Source organism: Chelon labrosus (assembly GCF_963514085.1).
Source record: "Chelon labrosus genome assembly, chromosome: 4".
NCBI classification, from domain to species: Eukaryota; Metazoa; Chordata; class Actinopteri; order Mugiliformes; family Mugilidae; genus Chelon; species Chelon labrosus.
This window is the reverse complement of record NC_140340.1, coordinates 235,280-256,353: the sequence shown is the minus strand read 5'-3', so window position 1 is coordinate 256,353 and position 21,074 is coordinate 235,280. Positions and strand designations below refer to the sequence as shown.

The 21,074-nt window shown below is 49.1% G+C and overlaps 1 protein-coding gene across 1 annotated transcript in view; it reads right to left on the bottom strand.

The window, feature by feature from the left end:
* The window catches only part of pik3c2b (phosphatidylinositol-4-phosphate 3-kinase, catalytic subunit type 2 beta), a 28,466-nt gene that overhangs the window by 1,648 nt on the left and 5,744 nt on the right, over positions 1-21,074 (bottom strand). Inside the window, exons 2-31 of the mRNA XM_084543338.1 lie at positions 19,634-20,551; positions 18,956-19,056; positions 17,619-17,779; positions 17,136-17,256; positions 16,039-16,150; positions 15,629-15,708; positions 15,488-15,551; positions 15,270-15,416; positions 15,153-15,186; positions 14,843-15,038; positions 14,279-14,401; positions 14,038-14,205; positions 13,306-13,420; positions 11,523-11,665; positions 11,104-11,292; positions 10,846-10,939; positions 10,439-10,533; positions 9,568-9,748; positions 9,157-9,264; positions 8,257-8,349; positions 8,036-8,165; positions 7,460-7,596; positions 7,039-7,208; positions 5,996-6,152; positions 5,796-5,905; positions 5,283-5,475; positions 5,043-5,167; positions 4,582-4,699; positions 1,758-1,836; positions 1,528-1,631 (exon numbers count right to left, since the gene is read on the bottom strand). Coding sequence (XP_084399464.1) covers positions 1,528-1,631; positions 1,758-1,836; positions 4,582-4,699; positions 5,043-5,167; positions 5,283-5,475; positions 5,796-5,905; positions 5,996-6,152; positions 7,039-7,208; positions 7,460-7,596; positions 8,036-8,165; positions 8,257-8,349; positions 9,157-9,264; positions 9,568-9,748; positions 10,439-10,533; positions 10,846-10,939; positions 11,104-11,292; positions 11,523-11,665; positions 13,306-13,420; positions 14,038-14,205; positions 14,279-14,401; positions 14,843-15,038; positions 15,153-15,186; positions 15,270-15,416; positions 15,488-15,551; positions 15,629-15,708; positions 16,039-16,150; positions 17,136-17,256; positions 17,619-17,779; positions 18,956-19,056; positions 19,634-20,485 — 4,500 coding nt within the window. The 5' untranslated portion in view covers positions 20,486-20,551. The remainder of the gene's footprint in view (positions 1-1,527; positions 1,632-1,757; positions 1,837-4,581; positions 4,700-5,042; positions 5,168-5,282; positions 5,476-5,795; positions 5,906-5,995; positions 6,153-7,038; positions 7,209-7,459; positions 7,597-8,035; positions 8,166-8,256; positions 8,350-9,156; positions 9,265-9,567; positions 9,749-10,438; positions 10,534-10,845; positions 10,940-11,103; positions 11,293-11,522; positions 11,666-13,305; positions 13,421-14,037; positions 14,206-14,278; positions 14,402-14,842; positions 15,039-15,152; positions 15,187-15,269; positions 15,417-15,487; positions 15,552-15,628; positions 15,709-16,038; positions 16,151-17,135; positions 17,257-17,618; positions 17,780-18,955; positions 19,057-19,633; positions 20,552-21,074) is intronic.

The following is a 21,074-nucleotide window of genomic DNA, read 5'->3' as shown; positions in this document are numbered from 1 at the left end:
TAGAGACACAGAAAGAGACACAGAGACACAGAGAGACACAGAGAGACAACACAGAGACACAGAGACACAGAGAGACAACACAGAGACACAGAGACACAGAAAGAGACACAGAGACACAGAGACACAGAGAGAGACAATACAGAGAGAGACAATACAGAGAGAGACAAAGAGACAAAGAGACACAGAGACACAACACAGAGAGAGACAACACAGAGAGACAGAGAGAGACAGAGACAATACAGAGAGAGACAACACAGAGAGAGAGAGACAGAGAGACAATACAGAGAGAGACACAGAGACAACATAGAGAGAGAAAACACAGAGACACACAGAGACACAGAGAGAACACAGAGACAATACAGAGAGGCAGAGAGACAATACAGAGAGACAGAGAGACACAGAGACAACACAGAGACAATACAGAGAGACAGAGAGACAATACAGAGAGACACAGAGACAATACAGAGACAATACAGAGACACAGAGAGACAACACAGAGACAATACAGAGACACAGAGAGAGACAAAGAGACACAGAGACACAACACAGAGAGACACAACACAGAGACACACAGAGACACAGAAAGAGACAAAGAGACAATACAGAGAGACAGAGAGACAGAGACACAGAGAGAGACAAAGAGACACAGAGACAATACAGAGAGACAGAGGGACAGAGAGACAAAGAGACACAGAGAGACACAGAGACACAGAGAGACAACACAGAGAGACAACAGAGAGAGAGACAACACAGAGACACGGAGACACAGAGAGACAATCCAGAGACACAGAGACACACAGAGACACAGAGAGACAACACAGAGACACAGACACACAGAGAGACACAGAGACATAGAGACACAGAAAGAGACACAGAGACACAGAGAGACACAGAGAGACAACACAGAGACACAGAGAGACAACACAGAGACACAGAGAGACAACACAGAGACACAGAGACACAGAGAGACACAGAGAGACAGAGACACAGAGACACAACACAGAGACAACACAGAGACACAGAGAGAGACAATACAGAGAGAGACAATACAGAGACAAAGAGACACAGAGACACAACACAGAGAGAGACAACACAGAGACAACACAGAGAGACAGAGAGAGACAACACAGAGAGAGACAGAGAGACAGAGAGAGACAAAGAGACAAAGAGACAATACAGAGACAATACAGAGAGACAGAGAGACAGAGACACAGAGAGAGACAAAGAGACACAGAGACAACACAGAGACACAGAGACACAAAGAGACACAGAGACAATACAGAGACACAGAGACAACACAGACACACAGAGAGACAACACAGAGACACAGAGAGACACAGAGACAACACAGACACACAGAGAGACAACACAGAGACACAGAGAGACACAGAGAGACACAGAGACACAGAGACAACACAGAGAGACACAGAGACACAGAGACATGTGAGTGTTTCCTCTGTCCTCATCGTCAGCAGCCAATAACAACATTATTTTATTATTAACAGCAGACGGGACGTCCTGACTGACCAGTCCTCTGATGTGCATCACCATGATGAAGAGCTTGTCGTTCTTGTAGGAGATGGACAGTTTGACTTGACCCAGTTCTTTACCTGAAGCTGGAGACGAGACCTCTGGGGACACACACAGAGGAACAGCTGATCACAGGCTCCATCAACATGACTACAGTAAAACCTGGTTACCATGGAGATCTACCTGGTCACCATGGAGACCACACACACCCGCCATCACCTAAATACCTGCTGGTTTGATGGTGGTGGTCCCTGGTCCCCTCTCGTCTCTGGGCAGCGGGTGGAAGAAGGTGTAGACCAGGTCACTCTGGAACAGAGACAGAGACAGGGACAGGAACATGTCAGAGACAGAGACAGGTCAGTCAGAGACAGAGAGACAGTGACAGAGACAGGAACAGAGACAGATATAGGGACAGGTTAGTCAGAGACAGGAACAGAGACAAAGACAGAGACAGAGTCAGGAACAGGAACAGAGACAGGGACAGGCACAGAGACAGACAGGAACAGCGACAGAGACAGGGACAGGTCAGAAACAGAGACAGGGACAGGAACAGGAACAGAGACAGAGACAGGGACAGGAACAGCGACAGAGACAGGGACAGGTCAGTCAGAAACAGAGAGACAGAAACAGAGACAGGGACAGAGACAGAGACAGAGACAGAGACAGAGTCAGGAACAGGAACAGAGACAGAGACAGAGACAGGAACAGAGACAGATATAGGGACAGGTCAGTCAGAGACAGGAACAGAGACAGAGACAGAGACAGAGTCAGGAACAGGAACAGAGACAGGGACAGGCACAGAGACAGACAGGAACAGCGACAGAGACAGGGACAGGTCAGAAACAGAGACAGGGACAGGAACAGGAACAGAGACAGAGACAGGTCAGTCAGAGACAGAGAGACAGTGACAGAGACAGGAACAGAGACAGATATAGGGACAGGTTAGTCAGAGACAGGAACAGAGACAGAGACAGAGACAGAGACAGAGTCAGGAACAGGAACAGAGACAGGGACAGGCACAGAGTCAGGAACAGGAACAGAGACAGGGACAGGCACAGAGACAGACAGGAACAGCGACAGAGACAGGGACAGGTCAGAAACAGAGACAGGGACAGGAACAGGAACAGAGACAGAGACAGGGACAGGAACAGAGACAGAGACAGGGACAGGTCAGTCAGAAACAGAGAGACAGAAACAGATACAGGGACAGAGACAGAGACAGAGACAGAGACAGGAACAGGAACAGAGACAGGGACAGGCACAGAGACAGACAGGAACAGCGACAGAGACAGGGACAGGTCAGAAACAGAGACAGGGACAGGAACAGGAACAGAGACAGACAGGAACAGAGACAGAGACAGGGACAGGTCAGAGGCAGAGACAGGAACAGAGACAGAGACAGAGACAGGTTAGAGACAGAGACAGAGACAGGTTAGAGACAGAGACAGGAACATGTCAGAGACAGAGAGACAGAGACAGAGACAGACAAAGAAACAGAGACAGAGACAGAGACAGGAACAGCAACATGTCAGAGACAGAGACAGGTCAGAGACAGAGACAGAGACAGGTCAGAGACAGAGACAGAGACAGAGACAGGTCAGACAGAGACAGAGAGACAGTGACAGAGACAGGAACAGAGACAGAGACAGAGACAGGTCAGTCAGAAACAGAGAGACAGAAACAGAGACAGGGACAGAGACAGAGACAGAGACAGAGTCAGGAACAGGCACAGAGACAGACAGGAACAGCGACAGAGACAGGGACAGGTCAGAAACAGAGACAGGGACAGGAACAGGAACAGAGACAGACAGGAACAGCGACAGAGACAGGGACAGGTCAGAGGCAGAGACAGGAACAGAGACAGAGAAAGAGACAGGTTAGAGACAGAGACAGAGACAGGTTAGAGACAGAGACAGGAACATGTCAGAGACAGAGAGACAGAGACAGAGACAGACAAAGAAACAGAGACAGAGACAGAGACAGAGACAGGAACAGCAACATGTCAGAGACAGAGACAGGTCAGTCAGCGACAGAGACAGAGACAGGTCAGAGACAGAGACAGAGACAGGGACAGGTCAGACAGAGACGCGTCAGTCAGAGACAGAGACAGAGACAGGTCAGTCAGAGACAGAGACAGAGACAGGCACAGGGACAGGTCAGTCAGAGACAGAGACAGAGACAGAGACAGGCACAGGGACAGGTCAGTCAGAGACAGAGACAGAGACAGGGACAGGTGAGAGACAGGTCAGAGACGCGACAGTCAGACACAGGGAGACAGAGACAGAGACAGGAACAGGAACAGGCACAGGGACAGGTCAGTCAGAGACAGAGACAGAGACAGGGACAGGTGAGAGACAGGTCAGAGACAGAGACAGAGACAGGGACAGGTCAGACAGAGACAGGTCAGTCAGAGACAGAGACAGAGACAGAGACAGAGACAGGCACAGGGACAGGTCAGTCAGAGACAGAGACAGAGACAGAGACAGGGACAGGTGAGAGACAGGTCAGAGACGCGTCAGTCAGACACAGGGAGACAGAGACAGAGACAGGAACAGGAACAGGCACAGGGACAGGTCAGTCAGAGACAGAGACAGAGACAGGGACAGGTGAGAGACAGGTCAGAGACAGAGACAGAGACAGGGACAGGTCAGACAGAGACGCGTCAGTCAGAGACAGATACAGAGACAGGTCAGTCAGAGACAGAGACAGAGACAGAGACAGGCACAGGTCAGTCAGAGACAGAGACAGGGACAGGTGAGAGACAGGTCAGAGACGCGTCAGTCAGACACAGGGAGACAGAGACAGACAGGAACAGGAACAGGCACAGGGACAGGTCAGTCAGACAGAGAGGACAGGGTTCAGACTGAGGTGTAGAGATGTTTCTAGTCTGAACGGTCTCAGGGCTCCACCAACGAAGAAGACTGTCTGTCTGCTACATTACTACAGTAGAAGAAGAAGAGGAGGAGGAGGAAGGTAGAGTCACCAGAGACAGATCAGCTGGCTGACCTCTGACCTCTGACCTGTGTAGTCTACCTGGACGTCATTTCTCACCTGAGCGACCTCCGGCGCGGTGTGGATCAGGTGCCACACGTATCCGTTGAGCTCGTCCTTCCTCCTGTCGGCCGTCGCCTCGCCGCGGGAACGACCAATCACAAAGCGGCTGGGGAAACTGTGGGCGGGGCCAAGACCAGATTAATGAGTCTTTGTGACAACAACAACAACAACAACAACAACAACACATGGTGTCAGTGTCAGCAGACAACACACACACAGTGACCACAGCTGCTGTTGTTTAGGTGTGTATTTGTGTGTAGTTGTGTGTAGTTGTGTGTAGTTGTGTTGTTTAGGTGTGTGTAGGTGTGTGTAGGTGTGTGTAGTTGTGTGTAGGTGTGTGTAGTTGTGTGTAGTTGTGTGTAGGTGTGTGTAGTTGTGTGTAGTTGTGTGTAGTTGTGTTGTTTAGGTGTGTGTAGTTGTGTGTAGTTGTGTGTAGGTGTGTGTAGGTGTGTGTGTACCTGGGGAGTTTAGACGAGGGGAAGATGAGTCTGAGTTTACTGTGAAGTTCTTGAAACTCTTCAAATGTTCTCTGAACCAACAGCGCCTCCTGGTGACCTTCACGCTCCACCTTCACTACAAAGGCCTGACAGACACACACACACACACACAGACACACAGACACACACACACACATTTTAGAACTGGTTTAAACCGGTTTAAACCGGTTTAAACTCTGATGTAGTCTCTTTCAGACTCACGTGTCCCCGGTTCGTCCTGACGTGTCGACAGATGTAAAGGCTCTTGATGACGCTGTCGCTCTTCATGCTATGAATTCTGGGAGCGAAGGACAATGAGGGACGGTCCTCAGACGACGTGAACTTCATCTGAGCCAGGTTGTGGATGAAGAAGTTGAGTTTGGTGGCAACGCTGCCCAGACTGGACTCGATCAACCTGGACAGGTCCAAGGACGTAGGTGAGACTTAGAGGACGCTCAGAGACTACGCCCATTTTGTCTTTCATAGTTCAACCACAACATAAAGCAATCTGATTAAAGTTGGACAAGATGGAGGAGTTTTCTTCTTCAGTGGTGGCACTACGACATAAACCTGGACAGGTGTGGGACAGGTGTGGGACAGGTGTGGGACAGGTGTGAAGGACTGGTGTGAAGGACAGGTGTGGGACAGGTGTGTGGGACAGATGTGGGACAGGTGTGGGACAGGTGTGGGGGACAGATGTGGGACAGGTGCGTGGGACAGGTGTGGGACAGGTACCTGGTGAAGTACATGGTGGCGTCGGCCTCCGACTCATGAGGTCTCAGAGCATCGTAGACGTACTTGAGGTCGTCCAGATCAGAAAGTTCAGGGATTCCACACGACAACATCTGGAGACACAGACACACCTGAGTAACACCTGTGTGTGTGTGTGTGTGTGTGTGTGTGTGTGTTGGTTATTGTGTGTGTGTTGTGTGTACCAGGCCCAGCAGGTTGAGGAACAGGTGAGCGTGTTTCCTGATCAGGTTGTAAGCTTCACAGCACAGATCCACGAAGTCGTGGAAGCGACTCGATGGTTTGTCTCCTCCGTTGATGACATACGCCATGTCTGAGGTGAAGACGAAGGGAGCGCGGTCCCTGAAAGAGTGACCCACCATGAACAAACCAGTATAAACCAGTCTGGACCACTATAAACCAGTCTAAACCAGTCTGGACCAGTGTGGACCACTATAAAACCAGTCTAAACCAGTCTGGACCAGTGTGGACCAGTGTGGACCAGTATAAACCAGTATAAACCAGTCTAAACCAGTCTGGACCAGTATAAAACCAGTATAAATCAGTCTGGACCAGTATAAACCAGTCTAAACCAGTCTAAACTAATCTAAACCAGTCTAAACCAGTATAAACCAGTCTGAACCAGTCTGGACCAGTATAAAACCAGTCTGAACCAGTCTGAACCAGTATAAAACAGTCTGAACAAGTCTGGACCAGTATAAAACCAGTATAAATCAGTCTGGACCAGTATAAACCAGTCTAAACCAGTCTAAACTAATCTAAACCAGTCTAAACCAGTATAAACCAGTCTGAACCAGTCTGGACCAGTATAAAACCAGTCTAAACCAGTCTGAACCAGTATAAAACAGTCTGGACCAGTATAAAACCAGTCTAAACCAGTCTGGACCAGTATAAACCAGTCTGAACCAGTCTAAACTAATCTAAACCAGTCTGAACCAGTATAAACCAGTCTAAACCAGTCTGGACCAGTATAAAACCAGTATAAATCAGTCTGGACCAGTATAAACCAGTCTAAACCAGTCTAAACTAATCTAAACCAGTCTAAACCAGTATAAACCAGTCTGAACCAGTCTGGACCAGTATAAAACCAGTCTAAACCAGTCTGAACCAGTATAAAACAGTCTGGACCAGTATAAAACCAGTCTAAACCAGTCTGGACCAGTATAAACCAGTCTGAACCAGTCTGGACCAGTATAAACCAGTCTAAACCAGCCTCAGCCTCTCTCACCGTTTGATGTTCCCAAACATCTGAGCGTGACCCAGGAACTTCCCGAAGTCGATGTGGAACATGTGTCCGCTGGTCTGGAGCATGATGTTGTCGTTGTGGCGGTCACAGATTCCCAGGATGTAGGTGGCCACGCAGCAGCCAGCACACGAGAAGATGAAGTTCTCCACCGCCTGGACACATGTTCCCTTCACATTAAAAGACTTCAACGGCTGAGTAAGATGCTTTTATTGTGAAAAAGAAAGTTAGCGGAGCTTCCTCTTCAGAAAAAACATCAAAAATAAAACTAATATTTATGACACGTTACCGTCTACAGAAATCTGAAAGTTTCAAGGTCCCATTTCAGCCAACAGTTTAAAAACAAAACACAGAGAGGAACCAGGTGGTACAGGTGTGTACAGGTGTGTACAGGTGTGACTCTCACCTTGTCATACTCCTCGTCTGTGGGGTTGTGTTTCAACAGCCACTCGGCCAGTGGTCGATCTTTGAACGATCCTGTGACTCCATGTTCCACCTGGATCTGCCTCAGAGTGTCAGCGTGAGGAATCATCTCCACCATACCTGAAACACGTAACACACATGTCAGTCACACCTGGAAACATGTAACACACACCTGTCAGTCACACCTGGAAACATGTAACACACACCTGTCAATCACACGTGGAAACATGTAACATACACCTGTCAATCACGCCTGGAAACATGTAACACACACCTGTCAATCACACGTGGAAACATGTAACACACACCTGTCAATCACACCTGGATACAATACATGTAACACACACCTGTCAATCACACCTGGAAACATGTAACTCACACCTGGAAACATGTAACACACACCTGTCAATCACACCTGACAACAGGTAACACACACACCTGTCAGTCACACCTGGAAACATGTAACACATTTACACTGTCTGCCTGTCCTCCTGGTCTAATCCTGTCCTATCCTTCAAGCATACACCTGTCCTCCAGGCATGCTCCTGTCCGTCCTCACCTCGTTCTCTGCCAGTGGAGAAACACCTGAAGATGACCATCCTCATGTCCAGACCCTCCTGGATCCAGATCTTGTTCATGATGCGGATCATCTGCAGAGTTAGCATGTCCTGTCTCAGGTCGTCTCCTGACTGGACAGACAAATCAGCAGGGGTCAAAGGTCAGCGTGTGTCAGACAGTTAGGGTTAGGACGTCAGGTGTGCAGGTGAGTGCAGACGTTACCTTGAAGATGACGTTGACATTGTCTCCCAGAGGGTCCAAGTTCTGGAAGGACAGCTTGAGGGGGACAGCGTTGGAGTTGAAGAATGAACACGACTATAAAGGACAGAGGAAGAAGACGAGAGCATCAGTGGACACAAGGACACAGATCAATAAAGAATTAAAGGACATGAGTTTAAACAAGTTCAGTCATCAGGTTCATCCTGAGGGGACCATGAACGTCCAGGTGAACCGTCAGGTGGAGAAACATTAGAGTTAATGATGGATGAACTGATCGGTCTCGGTCTGTTGCTGCTGTGGAGGTCACGTTGTTTTTAAGGGTCAAAGGTCACGGTTCAGACTTAGAACCAGGTCAAAGGTCAGGGGTCAGACCTGGTTCTAGGTCAAAAATCAGGGGTCAGACCTGGTTCTAGGTCAAAGGTCACGGCCCAGACCTGGTTCTAAGTCAAAGGTCACGGCCCAGACCTGGTTCTAAGTCAAAGGTCACGGTTCAGACCTGGTTCTAGGTCAATGGTCACAGCTCAGACCTGGTTCTAAGTCAAAGGTCACAGCTCAGACCTGGTTCTAAGTCAAAGGTCACGGTTCAGACCTGGTTCTAAGTCAAAGGTCACGGTTCAGACCTGGTTCTAAGTCAAAGGTCACGGTTCAGACCTGGTTCTAAGTCAAAGGTCACGGTTCAGACCTGGTTATAGGTCAATGGTCACAGCTCAGACCTGGTTCTAAGTCAAAGGTCACGGCTCAGACCTGGTTCTAAGTCAAAGGTCACGGTTCAGACCTGGTTCTAAGTCAAAGGTCACGGTTCAGACCTGGTTCTAAGTCAAAGGTCACGGTTCAGACCTGGTTCTAGGTCAAAGGTCACGGTTCAGACCTGGTTCTAGGTCAAAGGTCAGGGGTCATTCATACCTGGATGTTGATTCCTTTGACGAGCAGCGCCGGGTTCAGAGGAAGTCGACAGCTGCTGCTGATTGTGAAGAACTGCTTCATCTCCTCCAGACCTTCTCTGAGGACACACTGAACACACACACACACACACACACACACACACACACACACACACACACACACGGTCAGTTTTGTCGCCCTCTGCTGGAAGCTAATGAGAACAGTCACATTAGGGCGGGGGTGAACCTGTGGCTCAGAGAACAAACGAACTGAGGAGACGATGTCTCACAGCAACCAGCAGACCCCCGTGACCCTTAACAGGACTAAACGGGTGTCGAAGATGAATGAATGAATGAATGTCTCACAGCAAACTGAGCGTCGTAGATATAAACATTCAAACGTGAAGACATGAAGTATCTATGGCGACCTCACCTGTCTGTTGGACGGCGAGGCGTCTCGTACTTTGTGGGCCACATTGGCGAGGATGGAGACGAGCCAGCACTGACGGTCAAACTCGTCTCGGAGACCTCGGCCGACGCAGCACAGCAGAGCGGCCAGTAGGTGCTGATAGCGAGCACTGAACTGACTGTCCTGAAGGTTGTCCTTAAGCAGCCTGAACCACACGGGAGGACAGGTTAGAACGGCCTGATCAATGATGCGGTAATAACACAGTAATAACCGATTAAAAACGATTAATAACACAGTAAAAACTGGTTAATAACTATTAATAACTCAGTAATAACTGATTAATAACACGGTAATAACTGTTAATAACTCAATAATAACTGATTAATAACACGGTAATAACTATTAATAACTCAGTAATAACTCAGTAATAACAGCTTGATCAACAATAACACATTAATAACTGATTCATAACACATTAATAACATATTAATGACAGTAATAACATTCATAACTGATTAATAACACATTAATAACTCATTTATAACTCATTTATAACTGATAACACATTAATAACAGTAATAACTGATTAATGACTGATTAATAACACATTAATAACTAATTAATAACACAGTAATAACTGATTACTAAACTATTAATAACACAGTAATTGTTAATAACACAGTAATACGTAATAACTGATGAATAACACATTAATAACTGATCTATCACCGATAACACATTAATAGCAGTAACAACTGATTAATAACTGATTAATAAGACATTAATAACTCATCTATAACTGATCACACATTAATAACGATAATAACTGATTCATAACTGATTAATAACACATTAATAACTAATCTATAACTGATCACAGAGTCGGGGTGCTGACCAGAACAGGTAGTGCGCGATGCGAACGTCTGCGATGGCTCTCCTCAGGAGGAAACGAACCAGAGAGCTGTCCAGGTAACACTCGTACTTCAGAGCCTGAGACAGAGACAAGAGACAGCTGATGAATACATGGATGGACACAAAGACTGACTGACATCACTTCCTGTTGTCCTGGTTATCATGTGTGGACTACAGGATCGATCACTGATTGACATGTGATGATCTCAGTCTCTTCTACTATCAGCTGCAGTAGACACCAGACTCTACTGATTCTGATACTGGAACTCATTTTATATTTTCTGTGTCTTCAGTGGAGGATGTTTCTAAAACGGACTGCGATCAACCACAGGACTCACCAACGTACAGGATCTTATTGTCTGCATAGAATGAGATGTTAACGTCCGTTACCTGGACCAGCTGAGGCAGGAAGTCCAGCAGCTCTGGGTCTGAGATGGAGTCCATCCACTGGACCGCCGTCCTCCTCAGCTCCTGGTCCGGGAACCTGAAGAACATGTGTCAGTTATTTCAGACGTCTCTATAAACATGATGTTTTTCTGTTCTAGCTGTGACTCCTCGTTTTTAGGACCTGTCATTAAAAACATCTCATCATACTGGAACCATCGGCTGGATGTCACAACATTCATTTGGTGTACAGGGGAGACGTACGAGGCGTGGAGGAGTCCCAGGGCGTCCAGGTGTCCCAGGCAGGCCCACTGTCTCAGCAGGGCGTAGATGTCCGGGAGGCAGGTCCACTGCCAGCAGGGGGCGCTGGCCAGGACCAGAGGCAGCGCTGCACTCTCTGACTGACAGAAAGCCTTCTTCTCCCACAGCAGACGCTTGTCCTCCGGCGTCAGCCTGCAGAGAGACAACGTCCACACTGACTCATGTCTTTGATCATAAGGTCAAAGGTTCTGGTCTAAGGTCAGACCTAGACACGATACTGGGTCAGAAACAGGACATGGACCCAGTGTCTCTTGTTTAGGACCCAACCAAAGACATTTATCTGGAGCCTGAAGTCATTGTTGATCTGTGCTAAACTGAGTCAATGTCCAGTGAATGAATGAAGGGGAAGGGATGACTCTGACCAGAAGAAGGCCTTCTTGTGCAGGACGTCCCGGAGCTGGATCTGACTGATGGTGTCCAGTCTGGAGAAGTCGTAGTGAGGACAGAAGTCTGCTGGAGGAGGAGTACTGAACCGGACCTCGAAGGACGAGGACGGAAAGTCCACCTGAGACACATTTACGTCACTGAGCTTGTTACCAAAACATGTTCATGGTACGATGAGAAAATTAATCCTGATAACATGTGACACACCTGTAGATGACCTCACCTGTAGATAACCTCACCTGTAGATAACCTCACCTGTAGATAAACCTCACCTGTAGATAAACCTCACCTGTAGATGACCTCACCTGTGGATAACCTCACCTATAAATAAACTCACCTGTAGGTGACCTCACCTGTAGATAACCTCGCCTGTAGGTGACCTCACCTGTAGATAAACTCACCTATAACCTCACCTGTAGATAACCTCACCTGTAGATAAACTCACCTGTGGATAACCTCACCTGTAGATAACCTCACCTGTAGATAACCTCACCTGTGGATAACCTCACCTGTAGGTGACCTCACCTGTAGGTGACCTCACCTGTGGATAACCTCACCTGTGGATAACCTCACCTGTAGATAACCTCACCTATATCTTCACCTGTAGATAACCTCACCTGTAGATAACCTCACCTGTAGATAACCTGACCTGTGGATAACCTCACCTGTGGATAACCTCACCTGTGGATAACCTCACCTATATCTTCACCTGTAGATGACCTCACCTGTAGATAACCTCGCCTGTAGGTGACCTCACCTGTAGATAAACTCACCTATAACCTCACCTGTAGATAACCTCACCTGTAGATAAACTCACCTGTAGGTGACCTCACCTGTAGATAAACTCACCTGTAGATAACCTCACCTGTAGATAAACTCACCTATAACCTCACCTGTAGATAACCTCACCTGTAGATAACCTCAACTGTGGATAACCTCACCTGTAGATAACCTCACCTATAGATAACCTCACCTGTAGATAACCTCACCTGTGGATAACCTCACCTGTAGGTGACCTCACCTGTAGGTGACCTCACCTGTGGATAACCTCACCTGTAGATAACCTCACCTATATCTTCACCTGTAGATAACCTCATCTGTAGATAACCTCACCTGTGGATAACCTCACCTGTGGATAACCTCACCTATATCTTCACCTGTAGATGACCTCACCTGTAGGTAACCTCACCTGTAGATAACCTCACCTGTGGATAACCTCACCTGTAGATAACCTCACCTATATCTTCACCTGTAGATGACCTCACCTGTAGGTAACCTCACCTGTAGGTGACCTCACCTGTAGGTGACCTCACCTGTGGATGACCTCACCTGTGGATGACCTCACCTGTAGATGACCTCACCTATATCTTCACCTGTAGATGACCTCACCTGTAGGTAACCTCACCTGTGGATAACCTCACCTGTGGATAACCTCACCTGTGGATAACCTCACCTATATCTTCACCTGTAGATGACCTCACCTGTAGGTAACCTCACCTGTAGATGACCTCACCTGTAGGTGACCTCACCTGTAGGTGACCTCACCTGTGGATGACCTCACCTGTGGATGACCTCACCTGTAGATAACCTCACCTATATCTTCACCTGTAGATGACCTCACCTGTAGGTAACCTCACCTGTGGATAACCTCACCTGTGGATAACCTCACCTGTGGATAACCTCACCTGTAGATAACCTCACCTATATCTTCACCTGTAGATGACCTCACCTGTAGGTAACCTCACCTGTAGATGACCTCACCTGTAGTATGACGCTGTCCGGCTGGCTGAAGTTGGGTGAACTGGTCCGGGCGTTCCCGCTCCTTCCGGGGGTCGAAGGCCATAAACCCAATAACTTCCTGCCACACGTCAGGACACTGCACACACAGGACCAGTGTTTCTATCGTTGTGAGGACCGTGACCATCTCAGCTAAGGTCCCAACATATTCCTGACCATAACTACCCTCCCTAACCCTAAACCCCAGCCTGACCAGGTTCTAACCCTCTACGAGGACAGCCTGGCCTCATTAGTATTCTAACCACTAATAAAAACAAGAACACACTTCCTGCTGATAATCACTTCCCTTTCTGTCTTTCTCTCCTTCATTGCTCTTTATAATTTGGCTGTTTATTCAAAGACCGTCTCCAACAGGAAGTGAGCAGCAGATGGGAGGAAATGACATCACCAAACAGGAAACATCTGTTATTTGTTGTGTTCAGTGTCATGATCAGAGTTTGTTCACATCCAGAAACACGATTATCGTTAGAGTTAAGGTCAACAGGAAGAGAATCCGGTCTGAACAGGTCTGAACTGATCTGAACTGACTCTGGTTTTTAACTCAAACATCAAACTAAACGTTTCAGGCTGTGATGATTTAGATGTTGATCGGTTTACGTTCAGGTGTCTTCGTATCCCATTAGCTTAGCTTAGCCTTAAGACTGGAAACAGGCTGAGGTAAATAAATGCACCTGATGACAAGGTCATGTGACTCACTGTCTGAAGTTGAACAGAGGCATGGTGACCCAGCCCAGAGCCTCCATGCTGCGACGCTGCTTCCCCTTCTCCTCAGCTCCTACTGGCGGCGGCAGGGAGCTGGCGTACAGCGTCACCGTCAGCTGAGACTCTCTGGGCAGCTGGTTGATCTGCACCGGGAAACACACCCTGCAGGGGGCGTGGTCATTAACCCACTGAGCTCGACAGGTGTGTGCAGGCGTGTCTCGGGTAACGTACGTACCTCTGGTCCCAGACCACCAGGTGGAACAGGTACTTGCTGACCGACTGTTTGCTGGTGTGCTGCGGCGCGCAGAGCTCCGCCCCTCCATGAGTCAGAGAGCAGGACAGGAAGAAGCCCTCGTAACTGTAACCAATCAGAGAGCAGGAAACCCAATCAGAGAGCAGGAAACCTTGGCGACTGTAACCAATCAGAGAGCAGGAAACCTTGGCGACTGCAACCAATCAGAGAGCAGGAAACCTTGGCGACTGTAACCAATCAGAGAGCAGGATGAGGACCAACAGACCTCAGATCAGCAGTTTAGCATGAGGGTTAGCGACAGGGACTTGAATTTGGGGGCAGAGTCTCTCTGAAGCTGTGTTTGATTGGCTGTTGAGTTCATCAATAATGACTGACTCCACCTTTAAACGCTATGTTTCGTCAGATGACTGAGAAGATCAGAAAACCACCAGGAACAGATCTACACTTAAACCACATCATCTCCTGGACAACGTCTGGACTCAGATACGAACCAGAGCTGTGACTGTACCTGTGCTACCTCAGCAGGGTGTGTTTGTTTTGTGGTACCTGGCGGCCCAGGTGATGGGGATGCGGTGAGCGGCGTAAATGTTGAAGGACAGGACGCTGGTGACCCGGCCGGCCTCCTGGACCGGCGCCGTACAGCTCAGACTCTGGGGCGTCGTGTGGAAGTTGGCGTTGAATGTGCTGCAGTACAGCTCCACCAGATCCAAGATGGCCGCCGTCAGCTTCTCCACCACTTTTTCTGTAAGACAAGATCAGTCGACCAATCAGAGACGTGTGTTAAAGGATGAGTCAAAGAAAACAAGAAGAGACTAAGGAGGTAGATGGTTAACAGGTTGATCTCATCAGAACCAACCTCTGTTCCCTCGGACCGTCAGCACTGAGGCATCCTGGGAAAACAAACATGGACATGATGAGACCTCCTGAGTCCTGGTCACTGAACAGATCTGACTCTGCTCTAAGAGAGTTTCACCTTCAGGACTTTGGGCTGCAGGCGACAGGGGCATGCTGGGAGCTGGTTCAGAGCCGAGGTCACATCCGGCGTCTCCACGGCAGCTAACGAGCTGCAGAGGACCTTCACTGATTGGACGAGCCGCTCCACGTGCAGCTGCAGCTCCACCTTTAGAGACAAGAGGTTTAATGTGGAGGAGGTTGAGACAGAAAGAGGAGGAGGAGTTGGTTCTGATTTACCTCCGCCCGCAGGAAGGCCTCGGCTTCATTATGGAATGTATCGAGCAGCAGAGTCAGAGCCTCCCTGATCAAACACAGTTCAGCATCATCATTATTATTATCCATCATTACAGGTAGCGCTCATTAGGCCCTGCCCCTCACCTGGTCACCGTCTGTTTGATTGGACGCTCCTGCAGCAGGATGCTGTGGTTCATGGAGGACGCCGTCTCATCGTCTTCCTTCTGTCAATCAAAAATAACAACAACACGAAATGTATCCTGTTTGTTGGTTTGTTTGTTTGTTTGTTTGTTTGTTGATTTGTTTGTTTGTTTGTTTGTTTGTTTGTTGATTTGTTTGTTTGTTGGTTTGTTTGTTGATTTGTTTGTTTGTTTGTTTGTTGATTTGTTTGTTTGTTGGTTTGTTTGTTGATTTGTTTGTTTGTTGGTTTGTTTGTTGATTTGTTTGTTTGTTGATTTGTTTGTTTGTTGGTTTGTTTGTTGGTTGATTTGTTTGTTGATTAGGGGTTAAGGTTAAGGTTAGGGTTAGTTGTTTGTTGGTTTGTTTGTTGGTACCGTTCGGGCTAGCTCCGTGCTGACGTCAGATCTCTTGGTCAGAAACAGTCGGACGTCCCAGTCAAACTTCAGACACTGTTGAACAAACTCCAGACCAGCCAGAGTCTGAGAGCTGAGACAGAGACAGAGACAGAGACCTTCAGAGACCATGTTGTTATCTGTCCATGGATCAGTGTAAAATGAAGACAGATCCTGAAGGTGTTCCAGAGACTGAACAGGATGAAGACAAGAAGTCAGTTCAGCTGAGAAGAACACAAGGCCGAACAGAACCTATCTCTGGTCTTACTGTACTGGAGATGAGGCTGGTTCTGGTCCAGGTTTTTTTCCAGGTCAGGTTCAGCTAAAGCCACGCCCACATTCACCAATCATTGATATGGCTTAGTTTGGTTAATGTTTGCCCCCAGATCATGGCCGTCCAGTATGCGGCGCCCCATTAACACCAGGTGGCAGGGCCTTGATTACAGCGCCACCATGTGGCTGATGAGACTCTTGTTTCCTCTTCATTTCAACACATCAGCGTTTTATTCAGTTCATATATTCAACATCTGTCCTCAGCGTCCAAACACATGGACAGAAATGAAAGACTTTGCATCCTGGTCAGATCTGGACTCAGTCATTGTTTCACAGCAGGAAGCAGCCTATCAGACTGAAACACACTTCCACCGACAGGACGGAGGAAAGACCTGAGAGCTGCAGCACGACTGTGACGGCGCTTTAAAAACACCAACTGTCAATGACGGGAAATGGGCTCAGATCCAGATCAGCCTGGACCAGCTCACAGAGCCTCGTTAGAGTCAGAACCACATCCAGATCAGACGAGACCGGCTCACTGAGCCTCTCTGTCACCAGCAAACCTTCCACCAACGATGAACCAAACCCAATGGAACAGTTTAAATTCATCTTTCAGTGTCTGGTTATGTTTCATATCAAGAACAACGGTAAATCTGGCATCAGTCAGAGATAAAACAAAAATAAATGGGCTGTGAACGTGAACTTGACTCAGTGAAGAAGAACAGAACCAGAATGAAATGAACCCACGACTGTCAGAAGTACCGGCTGCATCGACGTCTTTCGTGTTATCTCTAAAGGGCTCTTACTTGTTGAGGAACTCATCGTGTCCGCAGACCTTCAGCAGGTAGTCATCCACGTCAGCGTGGTCCAGGTCGTCCTGAGCGTAACACAGAGTCTGAAAGATGAGCAGGTCCACAGTGGACGCACCTCGGAGACAGAGACAGCTTCATTAGTTACACATTTACAGAGAGCTGGTGGACTTTAGATTGTACTCTTTAAAGGTTTCCCATCATTGACACTGACATGTTTACATTACATTTATAACTAGAGATGACCTGATCTGTGTCAGGGCCAATCCAGAAGAACCCTGGTTCTAACCATGAAGGTCGTCCTCTGTTAGTCAGTAACTAGTGTAATGTGGATGTGTGGTGAGGTGGTAGTAGTTGATCATCTAAACAGAATCCATGGAGTCAATGTGAACAGAAACTGTGAATGGCTGTAACAGCTGGTGAATGATAAGAACAAGGTTCATTAGTTTATGTTCAGATGGTCTGTCTCTGTTGTCTTACCATCGCAGGTGAAGGTGAGAGGTTCCCTGAAGTGCTGGCTGAAGATGGTGACCTTCACGCTGACACCCAGACCCTGATGAATCTCATCATGGCCGACCGATGGCGTCCACATGAAGCCGGCGTTCTTTGAGCGGTCGCTGTGAGGGTACGCTGAACGCAGCCTGGAAACAGAGACAGACTGAGGATGACCTGGGGACGACCTGGGGACGACCTGGGGACGACCTGAGGGCGACCCAGGGACGACGTGAGGATGACCTGAGGATGACCTGGGGACGACCTGGGGACGACCTGGGGACAACCTGAGGACGATCTGAAGACGACCTGAGGGCGACCCAGGGACGACCTGAGGACGACCTGAGGACGACCCGGGGACGACCTGAGGACGCGAGGGGACGACCCGGGGGTGACCTGAGGGCGACCCAGGGACGACCTGAGGAAGACCTGAGGAAGACCTGAGGACGACCCGTGGACGACCTGAGGACGACCCGGGGACGACCTGAGGACGACCCGAGGACGACCCGTGGACGACCCGAGGACGACCCGGGGACGACCTGGGGACGACCCAGGGACGACCTGAGGACGACCTGAGGACGACCCGTGGACGACCCGGGGGTGACCTGAGGGACGACCCCGTGGACGACCTGAGGACGACCTGAGGACGACCCGAGGACGACCCGAGGACGACCTGAGGACGACCTGAGGACGACCTGAGGGCGACCCAGGGACGACCTGAGGACGACCCGTGGACGACCTGAGGACGACCCGGGGACGACCTGAGGACGACCCGAGGACGACCCGTGGACGACCTGAGGACGACCCGGGGACGACCTGAGGACGACCCAGGGACGACCTGAGGACGACCTGAGGACGACCCGAGGACGACCCGGGGACGACCCGAGGACGACCCAAGGACGACCCGAGGACGACCCGAGGACGACCCAGGGACGACCTGAGGACGACCTGAGGATGGTTCTCAACCAATCAGAGGAGGTTTACACCGTCAGAGTTCAGGTGGAGGCTAAGAAGACATTTTATGTCTTCCTTCTTTCTGATGCCGTTGGGTTTGAGACGATGACAGTTTATCCATCAGTTAAATGTTGTATCTTGACGTTGATGAGATGTTTCTTTCTCATCTATATCAAGGTCAATTAATTAACCATCTGGCCCTCTGATTGGTTGCTGAGCCTCCAATTGGACCAATTAAAGAGATTAACAGGAAGCTCAGTGTTTTTCTGTGTGAATGGACCTGTCCATGGCTACTGCTTGTGTAACCTAGCAACAGAGACCTGGGACGGCGGGGTGGAGCTACTTCAGTAAAATAATCTGGAGTTACTCACACGTCCAACATGTGACAGAACGCCGCCACCTCCTCGTCTCGCTCCTCCGACACCTGGAACAACTCGTATCCAAACCCATTCATCCTGGAGCCCAGGGACATCTGTCAATCACACACAGAGCCAATCAGAGGACAGGGAACCAAAAACACCCAATCAGAGGAGGACAATGACATTTGGCATCATATTTGAAAACAACATGCTGCTGGTAAAGGTTCTTATTCTGTAAAGTGGGAAGCCTTCATGTTTTTGTTTGCTGAGATCATGTGATCTGCTCTGATTGGTCGGTGTTCCTAATGAACTGGTCCAAACATTCTGATCCTGACTTCCTGTCTCAGGTCCCAGTGAATAAGACTTTAGCTTTAACTCCTGTAGTCAGACGAGTGTTTTATCATCAGGGCTGAGATAAATAAAATGTGAATCCTCACATTGGAAACCTCACTGTGGTCTCATGAGACAATGATTACTAGTCCACATGTGATGGACATCCAGGACAAGACAGAAGAGAAGATCTGGACAAAAGCAAAGACACAAGATAAGAAGACGGAGGAGACACCACAACGAACCCATGAGGAACCAATGAGGAACCAATGAGGAACCAATGAGGAGTTGTAGTCTGGAGAAAATCTCTGCAGTGCAATCAGCCAGCTCTGCAGTTTATACAGGTTCACAGGGACTTACCGGGTCGACAGACACCCGCCGCTGGTTTTTGTTGCTCTTGGGAAGAACCGTGTACGCCCTGGGTGGCACCTGAGGGGGGAGGGTCTGACTCCGAGCCACAGGCTTCCCTGATTGGTCCCCGTTGGCCCTCCAACCTCTGGGCCCCCGTTGACTCTCGTAGAGTCTGGACAGCGAGTCGTTGATGTTGTCGTAGTTCAGCTCTCCTGAGGTCACCTTGGGCTGATCCACGTCAGGCAGGAACAGATTCACATCTCGGGGCATGGAGGACCCTCGGGGGGGCAGTAAGGGCTTGTCTGTCCCTGATGATGGGGGGATGGGGTTCCTGGGTGGGATGGCGGGGGGAGTGTCATCTGGAAGAGCAGGGTAGCCTTTGAGAAGTGAGTCTGACCCAGATCCAAGTGAGTCCCCGAGGCCAGAACATGAGGGGTCTCTGAACTTGCTGACCTCTGGACTGTCTAGGATGTACAGGGACTCTTTCAGGTAGCCTCCCTGAGGAGGGAGCGTCGTCAGTGGGATGGGGTGTGGAGACTGGGACCCTCCAGGCTGGTTCAGTGAGGGGTCAGATCCATACAGGTCCAACAGGAGGTCTTCTTCTGCAGGGTCAGGACTGGGCTGGCTGGGTAGTGGGCCCTCCATGGAGGGATTTGAGATCTTGGATTGAATCTGGCTGGTACCTTGAGACCCGGTCTGGCTGGGTTCCGGTCCACTCTTGTCCTGTCTGAGTCTGGAGAGGGCGTCATACTCCATCTGCAGGGCCTCAGCCAGAACCAGCTCTTTCTGACTGAGACCCAGAGCCTCCAGACAGCTCCAGCCCTTCTCGCTGCTCTCCTTCTGGGTCTGAGCCGCCGACATGGTGCGTCCTCAGCACAGATGGAGCTAGAGGACACACCGAGGAACCATGGAGCTGCTGGAGATCAGCTGAGGACAGACAAGACAGAAAGAGGAGGTGTTTGTGCAACAAATGGAGTTTGGAGACATCGTCTCATTCAGTGCTGAAGACATCAAAGCCACGAAGGAACACATGTGGAATCATGTAGCAAACACCAAAGTCTTGAACAAACCAGAAAATGTTTTATATTCCAGATTCTTCAAGGTAGTCACCTTTAACCATCCAAAATTCAAGGATTAAGCAGCATGTGACCACAGCATTCTGCAGCGACATCCCATCATCAGTTCTTCAACGGGACAATGAGCCCAAACACACCTCCACACTATGGAAGGGCTCCTTGACCAGGAAGTATAGTGATGGAGAGCTGTGTCACATGACCTGGTCTCCACAATCACCTGAACCCAGCTGAGATGGTTCTGGATGAGTTGGACCCGAGAGCCGACAAGAGCTCAACAACCTCTGAGAGACTGTTGATGACAAACTATTCTCCAGGTGACGACCTCATGAAGAATCTAAAATATAAAATATATTCTGGTCCTTCATAGTATAAAT